The sequence below is a fragment of the Erinaceus europaeus genome, chromosome 23 (genome assembly GCF_950295315.1).
Source record: "Erinaceus europaeus chromosome 23, mEriEur2.1, whole genome shotgun sequence".
In the NCBI taxonomy this organism is placed as follows: Eukaryota; Metazoa; Chordata; class Mammalia; order Eulipotyphla; family Erinaceidae; genus Erinaceus; species Erinaceus europaeus.
The window spans coordinates 9925558-9940178 of NC_080184.1; the positions used below are offsets into that span (position 1 = coordinate 9925558).

General features: G+C 39.4%; 2 protein-coding genes across 11 annotated transcripts in view; one reads left to right on the top strand and one right to left on the bottom strand.

Annotated features, from left to right (window-relative positions):
• Positions 1-14621, bottom strand: part of LOC107523312 (zinc finger protein 14-like) — a 517712-nt gene that overhangs the window by 479161 nt on the left and 23930 nt on the right. The window contains exons 1-4 of one of the 5 annotated variants that reach the window (XM_060181689.1): positions 13705-14236; positions 12579-12705; positions 12403-12466; positions 10277-11336 (exon numbers count right to left, since the gene is read on the bottom strand). The exons of 1 other annotated variant lie outside the window; for it this stretch is intronic. In XM_060181689.1, the coding sequence (XP_060037672.1) occupies positions 10514-11336; positions 12403-12466; positions 12579-12705; positions 13705-13707 (1017 nt within the window). In that variant the 5' untranslated portion in view covers positions 13708-14236 and the 3' untranslated portion in view covers positions 10277-10513. Of the gene's footprint in view, positions 1-10276; positions 11337-12402; positions 12467-12578; positions 12706-13704; positions 14237-14621 lie in introns of those variants that run through there. 3 more of the 5 variants (XM_060181686.1, XM_060181688.1, XM_060181687.1) reach the window with 3 other exon arrangements.
• The window catches only part of LOC103127428 (zinc finger protein 709-like), a 393603-nt gene that overhangs the window by 42382 nt on the left and 336600 nt on the right, over positions 1-14621 (top strand). The gene's annotated exons all lie outside the window — the stretch shown is intronic.

Genomic DNA, 14621 nt, shown 5'->3' on the forward strand with positions numbered 1-14621 from the left:
AAACCTAGATATACACCAGTTTCTGTGTGAGAGAGCATGTGTTCACACATATCCATAAACAAGTGCAAAATATATACCTGAAAGCAGAAGTACACTAGAGTTTGCAGTGAGTACCCCCCCCCCAACACTTTTTCTCCACTATTCCAACCTTTGGGTCCATGATTGCTCAACAATTTGTTTGGCTTTTTATGTTAACTCTCTTTTCAGCCACCAGGTTCCAGATGCCATTATGATGCCGGCCAGGCTTCCCTGGACTGAAGACCCCACCAATGTGCCCCGGAGCTCTGCATCCCCAGAGACCCACCCTACTAGGGAAAGAGAGAGGCAGACTGGGAGTATGGACTGACCAGTCAACGTCCATGTTCAGTGGGGAAGCAATTACAGAAGCCAGACCTTCCACCTTCTGCAACCCATAACGACCCTAGGTCCATGCTCCCAGAGGGATAGACAATGGGAAAGCTATTATGGGAGGGAGTGGGATATGGAGATTGGGTGGTGGGAATTGTGTGGAGTTGTACCCCTCCTACCCTATGGTTTTGTTAATTTATCCTTTCTTTAATAAAAAATAAATTAAAAAAAACACAATTAGAACCTGAAATGGAATTGGCGTATCACACCAAAGTAAAAGACTCTGGGGTGGGTGTCGATAATACATGTCCAAGAAGGATTCAGAAGACCTAGTGGAGGTTGTATTGTTATCTGGGAAACTGGGGAATGTTATGCAAGTACAAACTATTGTACTTACTGTTGAATATAAAACATTAATTCCCCAATAAAAAAAAGAGAAAAAAATGGTTCTTGAGGATCATGGCATTGCTGGTCCAAGTTCTTAGGAATGGGATTAGCATCTCCCAGTGTTTTCCAGTATGTGGCCGACTGGTACCTGTGTCTGCCATGCCAGGGCAGTTGGGCAGGGCTCTGTCGGCAACTTCTCAGTGGCAGTTCTTAGCATGTGGTGTACCTGAACAGATTCATGGACTAGACATGCAACTGAGGAAAAAGTATCATACCACAACTCAGCTTTCTACCAAGGATTTTCCATACCCTTTTGAAGAGAAGGTTGATGACAGAGGAGAACCTTTTGGTTGTTGAAGTGTTATATGGAAAACTGGGAAATGCTACACATGTACAAACTATTGTACTTATTTATTTATTTATTGGGGATTAATATTTTACCAAATTATTGTATTTTACTGTCAACTGTAAACCATTAATCCCCTAATAAAGAAATTAAAAACAAATTAAAATAATTTGAGGCTTTCCATAGATGCCTCAGTGAATCTGTATAAATCTTTTTAAGTATCCAGAGAAGTATTAACTTGATGGAGTAATCACCAAAGAGTTGTGTCTGTGATCTGGGAGGTGGCGCAGTGGATAAGGCACTGACCTTTCAAGCATGAGGCCCTGAGTTCAATCCCTGGTAGTCCAAAGAGTTGTGTCAGGTGAGCAAAGCTGCATCAGCTGTAATGGTTCAATGTGAGGTCAGGTGCCTATGTCAGAAGAGGAAGCCATTCATGTTGGGAAATCTCAACATAAAATAATGAGCAAATCTTCACTGAAATCTACTAATTAACAGAAATCCTTCACAACTTACAAGGCTTATATTTCTTACACTTCGCAAATCTCTAAAAGTGTATTTATATTGCAAATCATTCCTTAGTCATAGATTGAGGGTTATTTTTGGTAATTATTCTCTATCAAGCGTTCTCTGAGATATTCTTCTCAGGAATGTATTTATCACTATATTTTTCTTTTTTCTTTTCATTTTTTTTCATTGTGTATGCCATTAATAGGTATTCAACAATCTGGGCATTTTGATTATTGTTCAAATAAAGAGAAATGAAAACCATAGCACTGAAACTTATTCCAGTGCAGTGAAGCCCAGGCTCTAACCTGTGGTGCACAAAAATTAGTGGCATATCCATGTTAGCTTTTTGGACAACCTCGATGCCTGGTGTGTGTGTGTGTGTGTGTGTGTGTGTGTGTTAGCCAGAACTCTGCTAAGCTCTGATTGTTGTGGGACTGAGGATAGAAACTGGGAACTGGGAACTTCAGATACTATTATGTTTTTGTAATTAGGCACCTTCCACAGCCTCATGTATGTGTTCTTTATCCTTTGTTCAGAGCTGGGCTATACCACAGGAAACCTAAAGCTTTAGCCTATTTCTTATGACTCTTATCCTATTAGACGTGCCTGAATATCACACACTTCTGGACTAAGCTGTCAGTAGGGAGGATATTCACAGGTGAAGGTCACATGTCATAATGAAAATTGTCCTGAGAGGTAGACTGTCTGAAATCAAATCTGGGGAGAGAGCTTTCTGTAATATCAGGAAATTTTCTGAAGGGATGGCCATTTTCATAAGATGAAAACGGGGAATGAGCAAGAATCAAAGGAGCAGCAGAAACAGGCAAGGTCCTTTGTGCAGGTCCTGGATTCATGGGGTATCAGCTGGAAAAACAAGCACAGCCCCACCAAGAATGGGCCTTTACCTGAGAGCACACCATGCCCTTCTCTAGTCCTCCTCCTCAGTCTTTAGTTCAAGGAAGATGATCTTGAAGAATCGCAGTTGCCTTTTCAGAATATCCTTCAGAGAGGCAAGAGCAGCTCTTCCTGGCCCCACCCCACCCACAGGCAGAGGACCTGGAATTGCTTCAGTCACTCTCTCCTGTCCTTTGTTTTAGCAGAGTTAGGAACACTGCCTCCTCCAGGGAGAACAAACAAATATTTCATTTGTATTCAGGAGCTTCCTCCTGCAGACACCCACTAATTCTCTATAACTGTGATTGCTGACTGAAGTACCCCACTAGACACTCCACGGAGCATATGTTGACACCTCTCCACTGACCAACACTATGTCTCCACCCTGGTGAATTACCCAGAAGCCTCATTTCTCCCTATAATCACTTAGAGTCACTAGGAGTCTTATTGACAACACCTGTGCTCCCCCAGATCCACACTCTGTGACTGAAGCCACTCATTCATCTCACTCTGGGGTCTTTCTCCAAAGCCTTGGCACTGAAGGATTTCAGTGTGTGTCCAGTCTTGTTTGGACTAAAGTTGTTTACTTGGTTCTGCAGTTCTCACCAGGATTAGTACCAAATACCACTGTTTGTTTGGATGGTTTCACCAAATATTTTGGCTCAATTAGGGAATGGTGATTTATGAGAATAAGAGGCATGTTACTTCCTCTAGTGTTTTCTTACCCAGTTACACTTAAAATAATGGAAAATGCACTGAAAATTTTCATAATACTGCAACCACCATTTAGTGACAAAGGATCATTATTTTCTAGGAAAAATTACTAAATATTCAATAGGACACTGCTAGTGACTGAAAGTTTTCCATATTTGCAGTTCATGTAACAAAGCTGGATTCTCACTTCTGCACTTACATTCAATCTGAGATAAGTTGTTTACAGAAGTAGAAAGATAGAGAAAGAAAATAAACTACTTTTAGGAAACAGGAAATGACAGGGGTGACTTTAGTATTTGCACATTACAGTATTTGATAATATGTGAATAGATAGCAAAAGATCAAGATGCAAAATGAAAAACCAAGTTAATTGAATTTCCTGTTTACTTGAATTCATTCCCATAGTCAGTACTGTGAGCATCTCTTCTACCCCTGAATGCTGGTCACATTGTAGCTGATGCCACAACCTACGGGGGCTACCCCTCCTCTCACAGAATTGGCTGAAGTCCCTCTGGAAAGAAGCAGGACTGACTTCCCTCACCCAGAGGAAGACAAGCACAGTTGCAGAGCAGCTCTGGAGGTTCCAGTCCTGCTGACTGCCTGACGAAAGTTTAGAGATGTTTGGACCGCTAGCCCCAGAAGAGCTCATTCTGACCTTGGCCTCTAGGTGAGCCCATCCAAACTTGTATAATGGTGCCTCCACCTCACAATTATCAGGGAGCAACAACTATACTGCATTTTAAATAAAGGGGATAATTTTCTGCCACTGCAAAGGACTGGCATGCCCAAGTGAAGCTTGGAGAGTCAGAGCAGCACTTCCTGTCAGCCCATTACAACACTGGTGATTGCCACATTTGACAAAGCATTTGATATTTATATCCCATCACCTTTCAGCCACCAAGTTGCAGATGCTACTATGATGCTACTATGATGCCATCCTGTCTTCCCTAAGCAGACAACCTCTCAAATATTTCATGAAGTCTCACCTCTCCAGAGCTCAACCCCACTAGGGAAAGGTAGATACAGGCTGGGAGTACGGATCAACCTGTCAACATTCATGTCCAGTGGAGAAGTAATTACAGCAGTCAGATCATCCACCTTCTGTACCCCAGAAAGTGTAGACTTTTCTAGACTTACATTTTATACCGAGGACTTCACAAAGCACACCTCACCAGTCTTATCATGTTCACTTCATGTTTTCACAACATGCTCAGCCACTCATCCATTGTTGGACATCTGAGTTGCTTCCAGGTTTTGGCTATTACAAATTGTGCTGCTATGAACATAGGTATACACTAATCTTTTTGGATGGGTGTGTTGGGTTCCTTATGATATATTCCCAGGAGAGGAATTGCTGGATCATAGGGTAGATCCATTTCTAGCCTTGTGAGAGTTCTCTAGACTGTTCTCCACAGAGGTTGGACCAATTGACATTCCCACCTGCAGTGAAGGAGGGTTCCTTTGACCCCACAACCTCTACAGCATTTGTTGCTGATACCTTTTCTGGTGTAAGACATTCTCACAGGAGTGAAGTGGTATCTCATTGTTGTCTTTATTTGCATTTCTCTGACAATCAAAGACTTGGAGCATTTTCTCACGTGTTTCTCAGCCTTTTGTATCTCTTTTTTGATGAATATTCTCTCCATGTCCTCTCTTTATTTTTGGATGGGATTATATATTTTCTTGTTGAGTTTGGCAAGCTCTTTATATATTTTGGTTATTAGCCTCTTGTCTGATATATGGCATGTAAAGATCTGCCATTCTTTGAGGGGTCTCTTTGTTTGAATATTGGCATCTTTTGCTGTGCAGAAACTTTTGAATTTGATGTAGTTCCATAGGTTTATGCCTTAGTCTTCTTTGTAATTGGATTTATTTCATTGAAGATGTCTTTAAAATGAATGTGGAGTGGTCTAGGATGTGGTGCAGTGTATAAAGCACTGGACTCTCAAGCATGAGTTCCTGAGTTCCATCTCCAGCAGCACATGTACCAGAATCATGTCTGGTTCTTTCACTCCTCCTATCTTTCTCACTAATAAATAAATAAAATCTAAAAAAAATTTATGCAGAAAAGAGTTCTGCCAATATTTTCTCTAAGTATCTGATAGTTTCTGTCTAACATTCAAGTCCTTAATCCACTTGGAATTTAGTTTTGTTTTTGGTGAAATATAGTGGTCCAGTTTCATTATTCTGCATGCTTCAACCCAGTTTTTCCAACACCATTTGTTGAAGAGATTCACCTTTCTCCATTTAATAGTCTGGGCACCTTTGTCAAAGATTAGATGGCTATAGGTGCTGGGGCTTACATCTGGGCAGTCAATTCTATTTAACTGGTTAGTGTGTCTGCTCAAGTTCCAGTACCAAGCAGTTTTTATGACAATGACCCTATAATAAAATCTGAGATCTGAGAGTGTGATGTCTCCAGTTCTGTTTTTTCTTCTCAAGATTGTTTTGGCAATTCTGTCTTTTCTGGCTCCAGATAAACATTTGTAGCATTTGTTCTATTTTCGTAAAAATGTGGTTGGGATTTTGATGGGGATAGCATTAAATTTTTATATGGCTCTGGGTAGTATATTTATTTTAATGATATTAATTCTTCCAACTTAAAAACATGGAATATCTTTCCACTTCTTTTTGTCTTTTTCAATTTCCTTGAGTAGTGACTCATAGTTTTCAGTATAGAAGTCTATACTTCTTTAGTTAGGTTTTTTCCTAGATATTTTATTGTTTTTGTTGCTATAGTAAAAGGAATTGATTTCTGGATTTCATCTTCTTTAACTTAGTGTTTTCATAGAGCAATGCCACTGACTTTTGGATGTTATTTTTAAATTTTTATTTGTTTAATATTTTATTTATTTCCTTTTGTTGGCATTGTTGTATTACTGTTGTAGTTATTATTGTTGTTATTGATGGATATGTTATGTTGGATAGGACAGAGAAAAATGGAGCGAGGAGGGGAAGACAGAGAAAGGGAGAGAAAGATAGATACCTGCAGACCTGCTTCACCGTCTGTGAAGTGACTCCCCTGCATGTGGAGAGCCAGGCCAGAACTGGGATCCTTGAGCCACCACGTGTTTGGTTCCTGAGTCATCTCCCTCACATTGCTGAGTGAGTAGCAGCCAAGGCTGGCTCCGGTCAAGTTCTCTCCAACCCAGAGAGTACACACCCAGGAAGAGGCACCCCCACGCTAGCCTGGCAAGAATGACCCATGTGGACTTGAATAGAATGTGTATTCCAGGTTCTAGGGGTGAATGTTTCTGAAAATGTCCAATAGTTCTTGTTTATCTATCTCCTCATTTAGATCCCTTATTTTTGTAGTGATTTTCGGCCTAGATAATCTCTGTCAAGTTGAGAGAGTGGGCTGTTGAAGTCCTCTACTATGACTATGTTGCTTTTAATATATTGTTGTAGCTCTTTCAGTAGATGTTTAATGTATTTAGATGGCTTCTAATTGGGTGCATACATGTTAATAATTGTTAAGTCCTCTTGATTGACTCATCCTCTGAGCATTAAATAATGTCCACCCCTATCTTTTTAAATTTTATTTTAAAGTCTATTGTGTCAGATATGAGAATAGCTCTTCCTGCCCTTTTTTGTGGGCCATTGACTTGTATGATAGTTTTCCATTCTTTCTCTTTGAGTCTGTATTTGTGTTGTTGAGGTAGGTGGGTTTCCTGTAAACAGCATATTGTTGGTTATTGTTTTCTGATCCATCTTCCTACTCTGTGCATTTTAATAGGTGAATTCAGACCATTGACATTTACTGATACCATAGATTGAAGATATTTTAATGCCATTATTGTAGATTTTTAGAGTGTTCTGTTATATATCATATTTATGGTGGTCTGACTATAGGAGATCTTTTAGAACTTCTTTCAGGGCAGACTTGGTGATAGTTGATTCTTTCAACTGTTGCTTGTCTGAGAATGTTTTCATGCCTCCATCTAGTCTGAATGGCAGTCTAGCAGGATACATTGGTATTGGCTGTAAGCCTTTCTCATTGAGCACTCGATAGATATCTTGCCATTCTCTTCTGGCCTGTAGTGTTTGTGTGCAGAAGTCTGCTGCTAACCTTATGGGTTTTCCTCTGTAGGTGACTCTGTTTTTCTCTTGCAGCCTTCAGGATCTTTTCTTTATTCTTATTCCTTTCCATTCTAAATATGATGTGTCTTTAAGTCTGGGTTAATTCTGTTTGGGAACCCCTAGGCTTATTGAACCTTTATGCCTTTTATGTTGTCTATACTAGAGAAGTTCTATTTGTCTTATAGAATGCTTTCTTCCCCTTCCTCTCTTTCTTCCTCTGGTAAGCTAATAATGTGTATGTTATTTCTCTTGAAGTCATCCTATATGTCTCTGTTGTTGTTTTCAGTACCTCTTAATCTCTTCTTGAAATATCTTGCTTCTTTTTTAAAAAATATTTATTCTGTTTTGTTGCTCTTGTCATTTCATTGATGTAGTTATTATTGTTGATGTCGTTGTTGAATGGAACAGAGAAAAATTGAGAGGTGGAGGAGACAGAGAGGAGAGAAAGATTGACACCTGCAGACCTGCTTCACCACCTGTGAAGTGACTCCCCTGCAGGCAGGGAGTGGGGGACTTGAACCGGGATCCATCTACAGGTCCTTGTGCTTTGTGCCACCTGTGCTTAACTCACTGTGCTACCCCATCTGACTCCCCTCTTCTTTTTTTTTAAAAAATATTTATTTTATTTAATCCCTTTCGTTGCCCTTGTTGTTTTATTGTTGTAGTTATTATTGTTGTTGTCGTTGTTGGATAGGACAGAGAGAAATGGAGACAGGAGGGGAAGACATAGAGGAAAGATAGACACCTGCAGACCTGCTTCACCACCTGTGAAGCGACTCCCCTGCAGGTGGGGAGCCGGGGTTCGAACCGGGATCCTTATGCTGGTCCTTGTGCTTTGTGCCACCTGCGCTTAACCCGCTGTGCTACAGCCAGACTCCCTCCCCTCTTCTTTTTTATTTGTCTGTAATTCATCCTTTATCTTGCTAATTTAAGTTTTCAAGCTCATTTATTCTATTCTCTCTCCCCTCTACTGTTTTCTGTAGTTCATCTATTTGGACCGTGTTCTAATTCTGTTTTAACTTGTTCAGCTAGTTGTGTTCTTAGCTCAGTCATTTCAACTTTCAGCTTTGTAATGGCCTTCAGATAATTAGTGTTTTCTTCCAGAGCCTCATTTGTTGTTTCTGAATTTCTGATGATATTCTTTCAAACTCTTTACTCATTTCCTTAACTAGTGTTTGAATACTGACCTTATTATTACTCATGTCTAAGTAAGGTACTTAAGGAGTTCACAGTTGTGGAAATTAATGGTTCTTTCAATATTATTTCAATCCCTGAGTTGGAGCACAGTGGCTGTTAAAGTCTTGTTATTTTTCTTCCCTGTAGGTTACAGGAGCCTGAGGGCTTTTAAGCTATAAGTAGGCTTCTTAGCTTAATCACACCTGAACAAGAGATAAAGCAGTGTGGGGGAGAGATAGCACAGTGGTTATGCAAAGAGACTCTTACACCCCAAGTATCCAGAGCTCCGGGATCAATTCAGCTTCTTTGCCAAGTTGGGCAGTGCTACTGTGCCCTGTGAGTTTCTAAACAAGTCCCGTTTATAGTCTATAGGTTCTGAGGCAATTATTCACCATGTTCTCACTAGAACAATGTGGAATTGCTGGGAAATTGTGCAGATGCAGTCACATCTGCCATGTTGTCCCCTCAGGCTATTGCTAGTTCCCATAAGAGTTGGGACATTCAGGAGCACCTGTTCTGCCATGTTGTGCCCACAAGGCATTGTCTATTCCCCACAATAGTTGCAGTGCTCTGGTTACTCCTCCCCCTTCCCATTCTCGGGAGAGCTACTCCCATAATAGCCCTTCTTCCGCACCTCTTTCTCTTGCTGGCTCTTCACTTCGGTGTTTAGACGAAGGAAAGGCTGCTGCGTGAGGTGGCCATTTTTGCTACCTCCATGTGGCCCAACCTGCTTCTGTCTCACCCAACTCTGAGGTGCCAGCGCAAATAAAGATTTGTGTTCCCTCCTTGCTCCGGATCTCCTCTCTCTCTTCTCTGCGGCGCAGCATGACAGTCATCATTTCTACCCTCTAAGCATCCAGATACTCAATAATGACTATAATTACAATATAAACAAGCTCCCATATGTGAGTTAAGTGGGGATTGGGCTGACTGCAGTGGTGGCCCCACTATCTCCTCCTAGCCACACAAATATTCCCATGAGCCCTCCTTTAGGTGGGGCTTCATTTCCCCAACCATGATCCTGAACTAAGACTGTGGCCTGCTTTAGTCAAAGGACACTAAGCACATAGTGGAGAGGCAAACTACAAGGGACACTCCTGCTCTCCCTGAATGTGGTTCAAGCCCCCCTGGAAAGAATCAGGACAGACCTCCCTCTCAGAGAAAGACAAGCACAGTTTCAGAGCATCCCTGGAGGTTCTAGCCCTGCTGACTGCCATGCCCAAGGACAAGACTGCTATGGACACCTAGCCTTGGCCTCTAGGTGAACAACAGTTCAGATCTGTAGAATGGTCTAACGGTTTGCCAACTACCAGGAAGCAGCCATTGTTCTACACTTTTAAGTGATGGAGCTTATTTTCTGTATTGCCAAAGACTGGCATGCCCAGGTGAGGCATGGAGACATATGTGGTGCCGCTTCCAAGAGGGAGCAACTCTTCCTGTCAGCCTGTGACAGCACTTATAATTGACACATTTGATCAAGAAACTTGATGCTTTTAAGTTTAGAAAAATGTCCACCATGCAATGAAGCCTCTAATTCAAACCAGCCAATATACTGACATCTATTTGCATTTCTGGGAGGCTGCAGGCATTCTTCATGCTATGATTACATTTATGAATGAAAAATAAGGGAAGATGCTTTTATTGTTCAAGCTAGATAATTAGGGTTGGCGTTCCTAAATGGAAAATAATATTTTGGGATGAACAAGGCAATTCAGAGATATATATTGTTTGGATATAAATGTGTGCAAATATAAATGTCGTACTCAGATGAAAAATTTAAAATATATCGAGAGATGATTTTATGCAATTTTTATTTGTGATTAATAGTGGAATGACAGTAAAGTTACAGAATATGGCTTCACACCACACCCAATATCAAAGTTTATGTCCCTAGTTTCTCAAATATAACCATTACAGTTCTTATAATAAATTAGAAACAGTCCCTTTGTTTCTAAAGACTTGTTTCCCTGTGATTTTAATTCTGAACTCTGCTGATATATATAGATATATCAGCATATATATAGAAAACTAAACCCCATCAATTTGATCTGGGGACCATATTTAGTGCTGGAGCTTGTGTAACATAGACCAAAATGAATCATGGTGAGGTAGTACTGGCTCCATTGATTTTACTCTGTCTTTTCTATTGTTTACATTCATAGGGTTTCCACTGTGAGTTCTTTCATGTACCCTAAGATTACCAGCCTGGCTGAATGTTTCAGTACATTGTTTACATTCATAGGGTTTCTTTCCATTGTGAGTTCTTTCATGTATCCTAAGATTACCAATCTGGCTGAAAGCTTTATTACATTGTTTACATTCATAGGGTTTCTCTCCACTGTGAGTTCTTTCATGTACCCTAAGATGACTGGTCCTACTGAATGCTTTACTACATTCTGTACATTCATAGGGTTTCTCTCCACTGTGAGTTCTTTCATGTGTCTGAAGATGACTGGCCCGACTGAATGCTTTACTACATTGTTTACATTCATAGGGTTTCTCTCCACTGTGAGTTCTTTCATGTACCTTAAGATGACTGCTCTGGCTGAAAGCTTTATTACATTGTTTACATTCATAGGGTTTCGCTCCAGTATGAGTTCTTTCATGTATCCTAAGATGAGCAGCCGAATTGAATGCTTTACTACATTGTTTACATTCATAGGGTTTCTCTTCACTGTGAATTACTTCATGCAACCTAAGATGACAGGTCTGACTGAATGCTTTATTACATTGTTTACATACAAAGGGTTTCTCTCCATTGTGAATTCTTTCATGTCTCCGAAGATAACTGGAGCGACTGAATGCTTTACTACATTGTTTACATTCATAGAGTTTCTCTCCACTGTGACTTCTTTCATGTAGCCAAAGATAATTGAGGATATTACTGTAAAATAATGAGAAGGTACTTAATGATACTTTAATAAAAACAAAAACATTCTTTTTTTTCCTTAAGGAAAATGCAAGTCATTATTATAAGCAACCCAAAAAACACAAACACTATCAAAATATTTGACTGAAATTATTATACTAACAATATAAGGACAATTTATAATTTTAAATCATAAAAAAGACATAGTATAACAGTTAAAAATAAGACAAAGCTCAAAGAAAATGTTGATAAATACTAAATCTCTTTATATAATACATAAATGGATTAAACGAAAACTAATAATTTATTTACAGGTATTTTGAATTTATTCATTGAAATACCTTTGTTAACAACATATTATGTCTTGGTGTTGAAATTCTCCACTACTAAAGACTACAGCTAAATATTATAAATTAGTTATTTACAGGAGATATGCTTAATCTTTTCAACCATACTACTTCATAATCACTGAGTTTCACTGATCTATTTCTTTTAATATTTATTGATTAATTATCCTTCTTGTTGCCCTAGTTTTATTGTTGTAATTATTATTGTTGTTGTTATTGATGTCATCATTGTTGGATAGGACAGTGAGAAATGTTGAGAGGGGAATACTGAGAGGGGTGGGGGAGAGAAAGATGACACCTGCAGCCCTGCTTCACCACCTGTGAAGCGACTCCCCTGCTGCAGGTGAGGAGCCAGGGGCTTAAACCAGGATCCTTACACTAGTCCTTGCGCTTTGCACCATGTATGCTTAATCCCCTGCGCTACTGCCCGACTCCACACTGATCTATTTCTTATAGTTTCCATTGTTTATTATTTAAGGGAGAGACTTTTCTGTGAAGTGGAGAAAAGTGATAATCCAGAACATCACTATGGTACATGTGTTGCCATTGATTAAAATGAGAATCTTAGGCATGATGTTACATCTGTCACTATTTAAGTCATTTGCCCAACTACATCATAACATACTCATGGCATAATTTTTGATGAAATAGCTTAAGAATTATATATTGGTAGCAGTGATTATAAATTTTAATTACTTTAAAATGATTGTATGTATTAAAAAATGTACTCAAACCTTTGTTTACTTCCTTGGTGGTTATGCTGCTGCTTATTGGTGGAATGTTCCTCTAGTAATTTTCCTAAATATGAAAAAATATTAGAAATTATTTATATATATGGAATTTACATTGGTGAACAAGTGCTCAAAAATGTCTTCTAATTGACAAATGAATCAGTGAAGATTATAATTACCTATTGAGAGAAAATTCCAATAGTTTTCCCACAACACATCTCTGTAGAGTTTCTTCTCTGAAGGATTTAATAGTATCCACTCCTCTTGAGTGAATATCACTGTTACATCTTCATAGGTCACTGAGCACTAAAATATATGAAGTATATTTATGTCAGAAAACACTTCAGGAAGTTGGGCAGTAGTGTAGTGGGATAATGGCATGTAGTGTGAAGCAAAAGGACCAGGATAATGATACTGGTTCAAGCCCTCTGGCTCCGCACCTGTAGGGAGGTCACTTTTCAAGTAGTGAAGCAGGTCTGCAGGTGACTTTCTCCCCTCCTCTGTTTTCCTCTCCTCTCTCCATTTCTCTCTGTACTATCCAACAATGATGACATCAATAATAACTACTACAACAACAACAACAAAAAAGACAATGGAAACAAAAGGGAAAATTAATTAAAAAATACTACATACTGACAACATATTAGACATCCACTCTCAATTTTGTGAAATCACTGATTATTTAATCTGCAAACATATATTGCATAACTTGTTCATAAAATACATCACTCTCATGGCCTATAAGGTGATATAATGATTGGTATTATAGCACTGGACTCTGTAGCATGAGCACCATTTCTCTCTGTATCACAAAAAAACAAGAGATGGCACCTCCTGTAAGTTGATTTAATAATAAAGTATTTGGTAATTACTTTGTGGAAAATGGAAGTGATACTACCATTAAAAGGCCAGGGTACAGGGCAGGTGGTGGTGCACCTGGTTATGTGCACACATTATAGTGCAAAAGGACCCATGTTCGAGCACCCCTGTCCCCACCTGCAGGGGGAAAGTTTTTTGAGTAGTGAAGCAGGGCTACATGTATAGGTAGGTCTCTCTCCGTCTCTATAGCCCTCTTCCCTCTTGATTTCTGGCTTTTTCTATCCAATAAAGATAATAAAATAATAAAAACGACCAGGGTATCTTAACAGAGGATGTAGCTACTTTCTTATACTTACTAAATAAAAATAAAAAAGTCACTTTTTAACACAGCAATTTTATGAATCCATGCTGACTTTTTTTATTAGAGTAATAGAAAGTGAAAGAGGCAGGGGCTGGCCAGTACTTTCCGTTGAGCACACACATTACCATGCACAGTGGTCCTTTTTAACTCCCTTTTTCCAACTTCAAGAAAGATTAATGAGAAGAGAATCAATGGTGAAGATGTATTTCCTGTCTGTGCCTCACTCCTTTTTTCTTTTGTACTCAATCAAAGAAAAAAGTAAATAAAGGAGTCCAGCAGGTGATTCTGTGATGAAATGGAATTCCCGAAATTTAGAGAAAGTGTCTTAGAAACTAGATAAGATAAAATTATACAAATGCACTAATTGTTTCAGCTCTGCACCAGGCAGATACAAATGTTTATCTTGAAACTGCATACATACCCTGTAACCCCTGCTTCCTCAGCTATATGTTAACCTGTCCATTTGGCTTCTGTAAACACTGCTTGCTTCCTCCCTAGAAGACAAGCATGGAATGTTCTCCTTGAGACTTTTACCCCAAAGATAAATTAGCAAGGACATGCAGACCCTCCCATCCCCTTCACTTTTCCCTTTAAAGGGGGGTGAATTTCAAGCCTGCTTATCTCAGAGCAACGGGACCAGACTTGGTACCGGCCAAGTCTTGGAATCCCTCAGCTGAGGTTTGTCTTTTTCTTTTGGTGTCGTCTCTATGTAAGTATGTGGAATGGCCTTATCTTCACTTCACTCTTTTAAACTTAAGAATAAATTCCTTATACTTCACTTCTATACTAGAGTCATGTCAGTTTGTGTAGGTTCGGATCAGAAGTGCTTTTACATTTGGCGAGCCAGCCAGGACATATTCTCTTAAGCCTTCTGATCGACCACAACAGCCAGCTCAGGTTCTGCTCTCTGTCAGATCTTGAAATGATTCTCCTTGTTCTTGTGTTAGCTTTGATCCTTGTTCTTCTATACGGAGTAGTTTTTCTGATTAACCACCCCAGAGATAGGCTACTGAATTTGTAGACCAGATATGTTGCTAAGTTG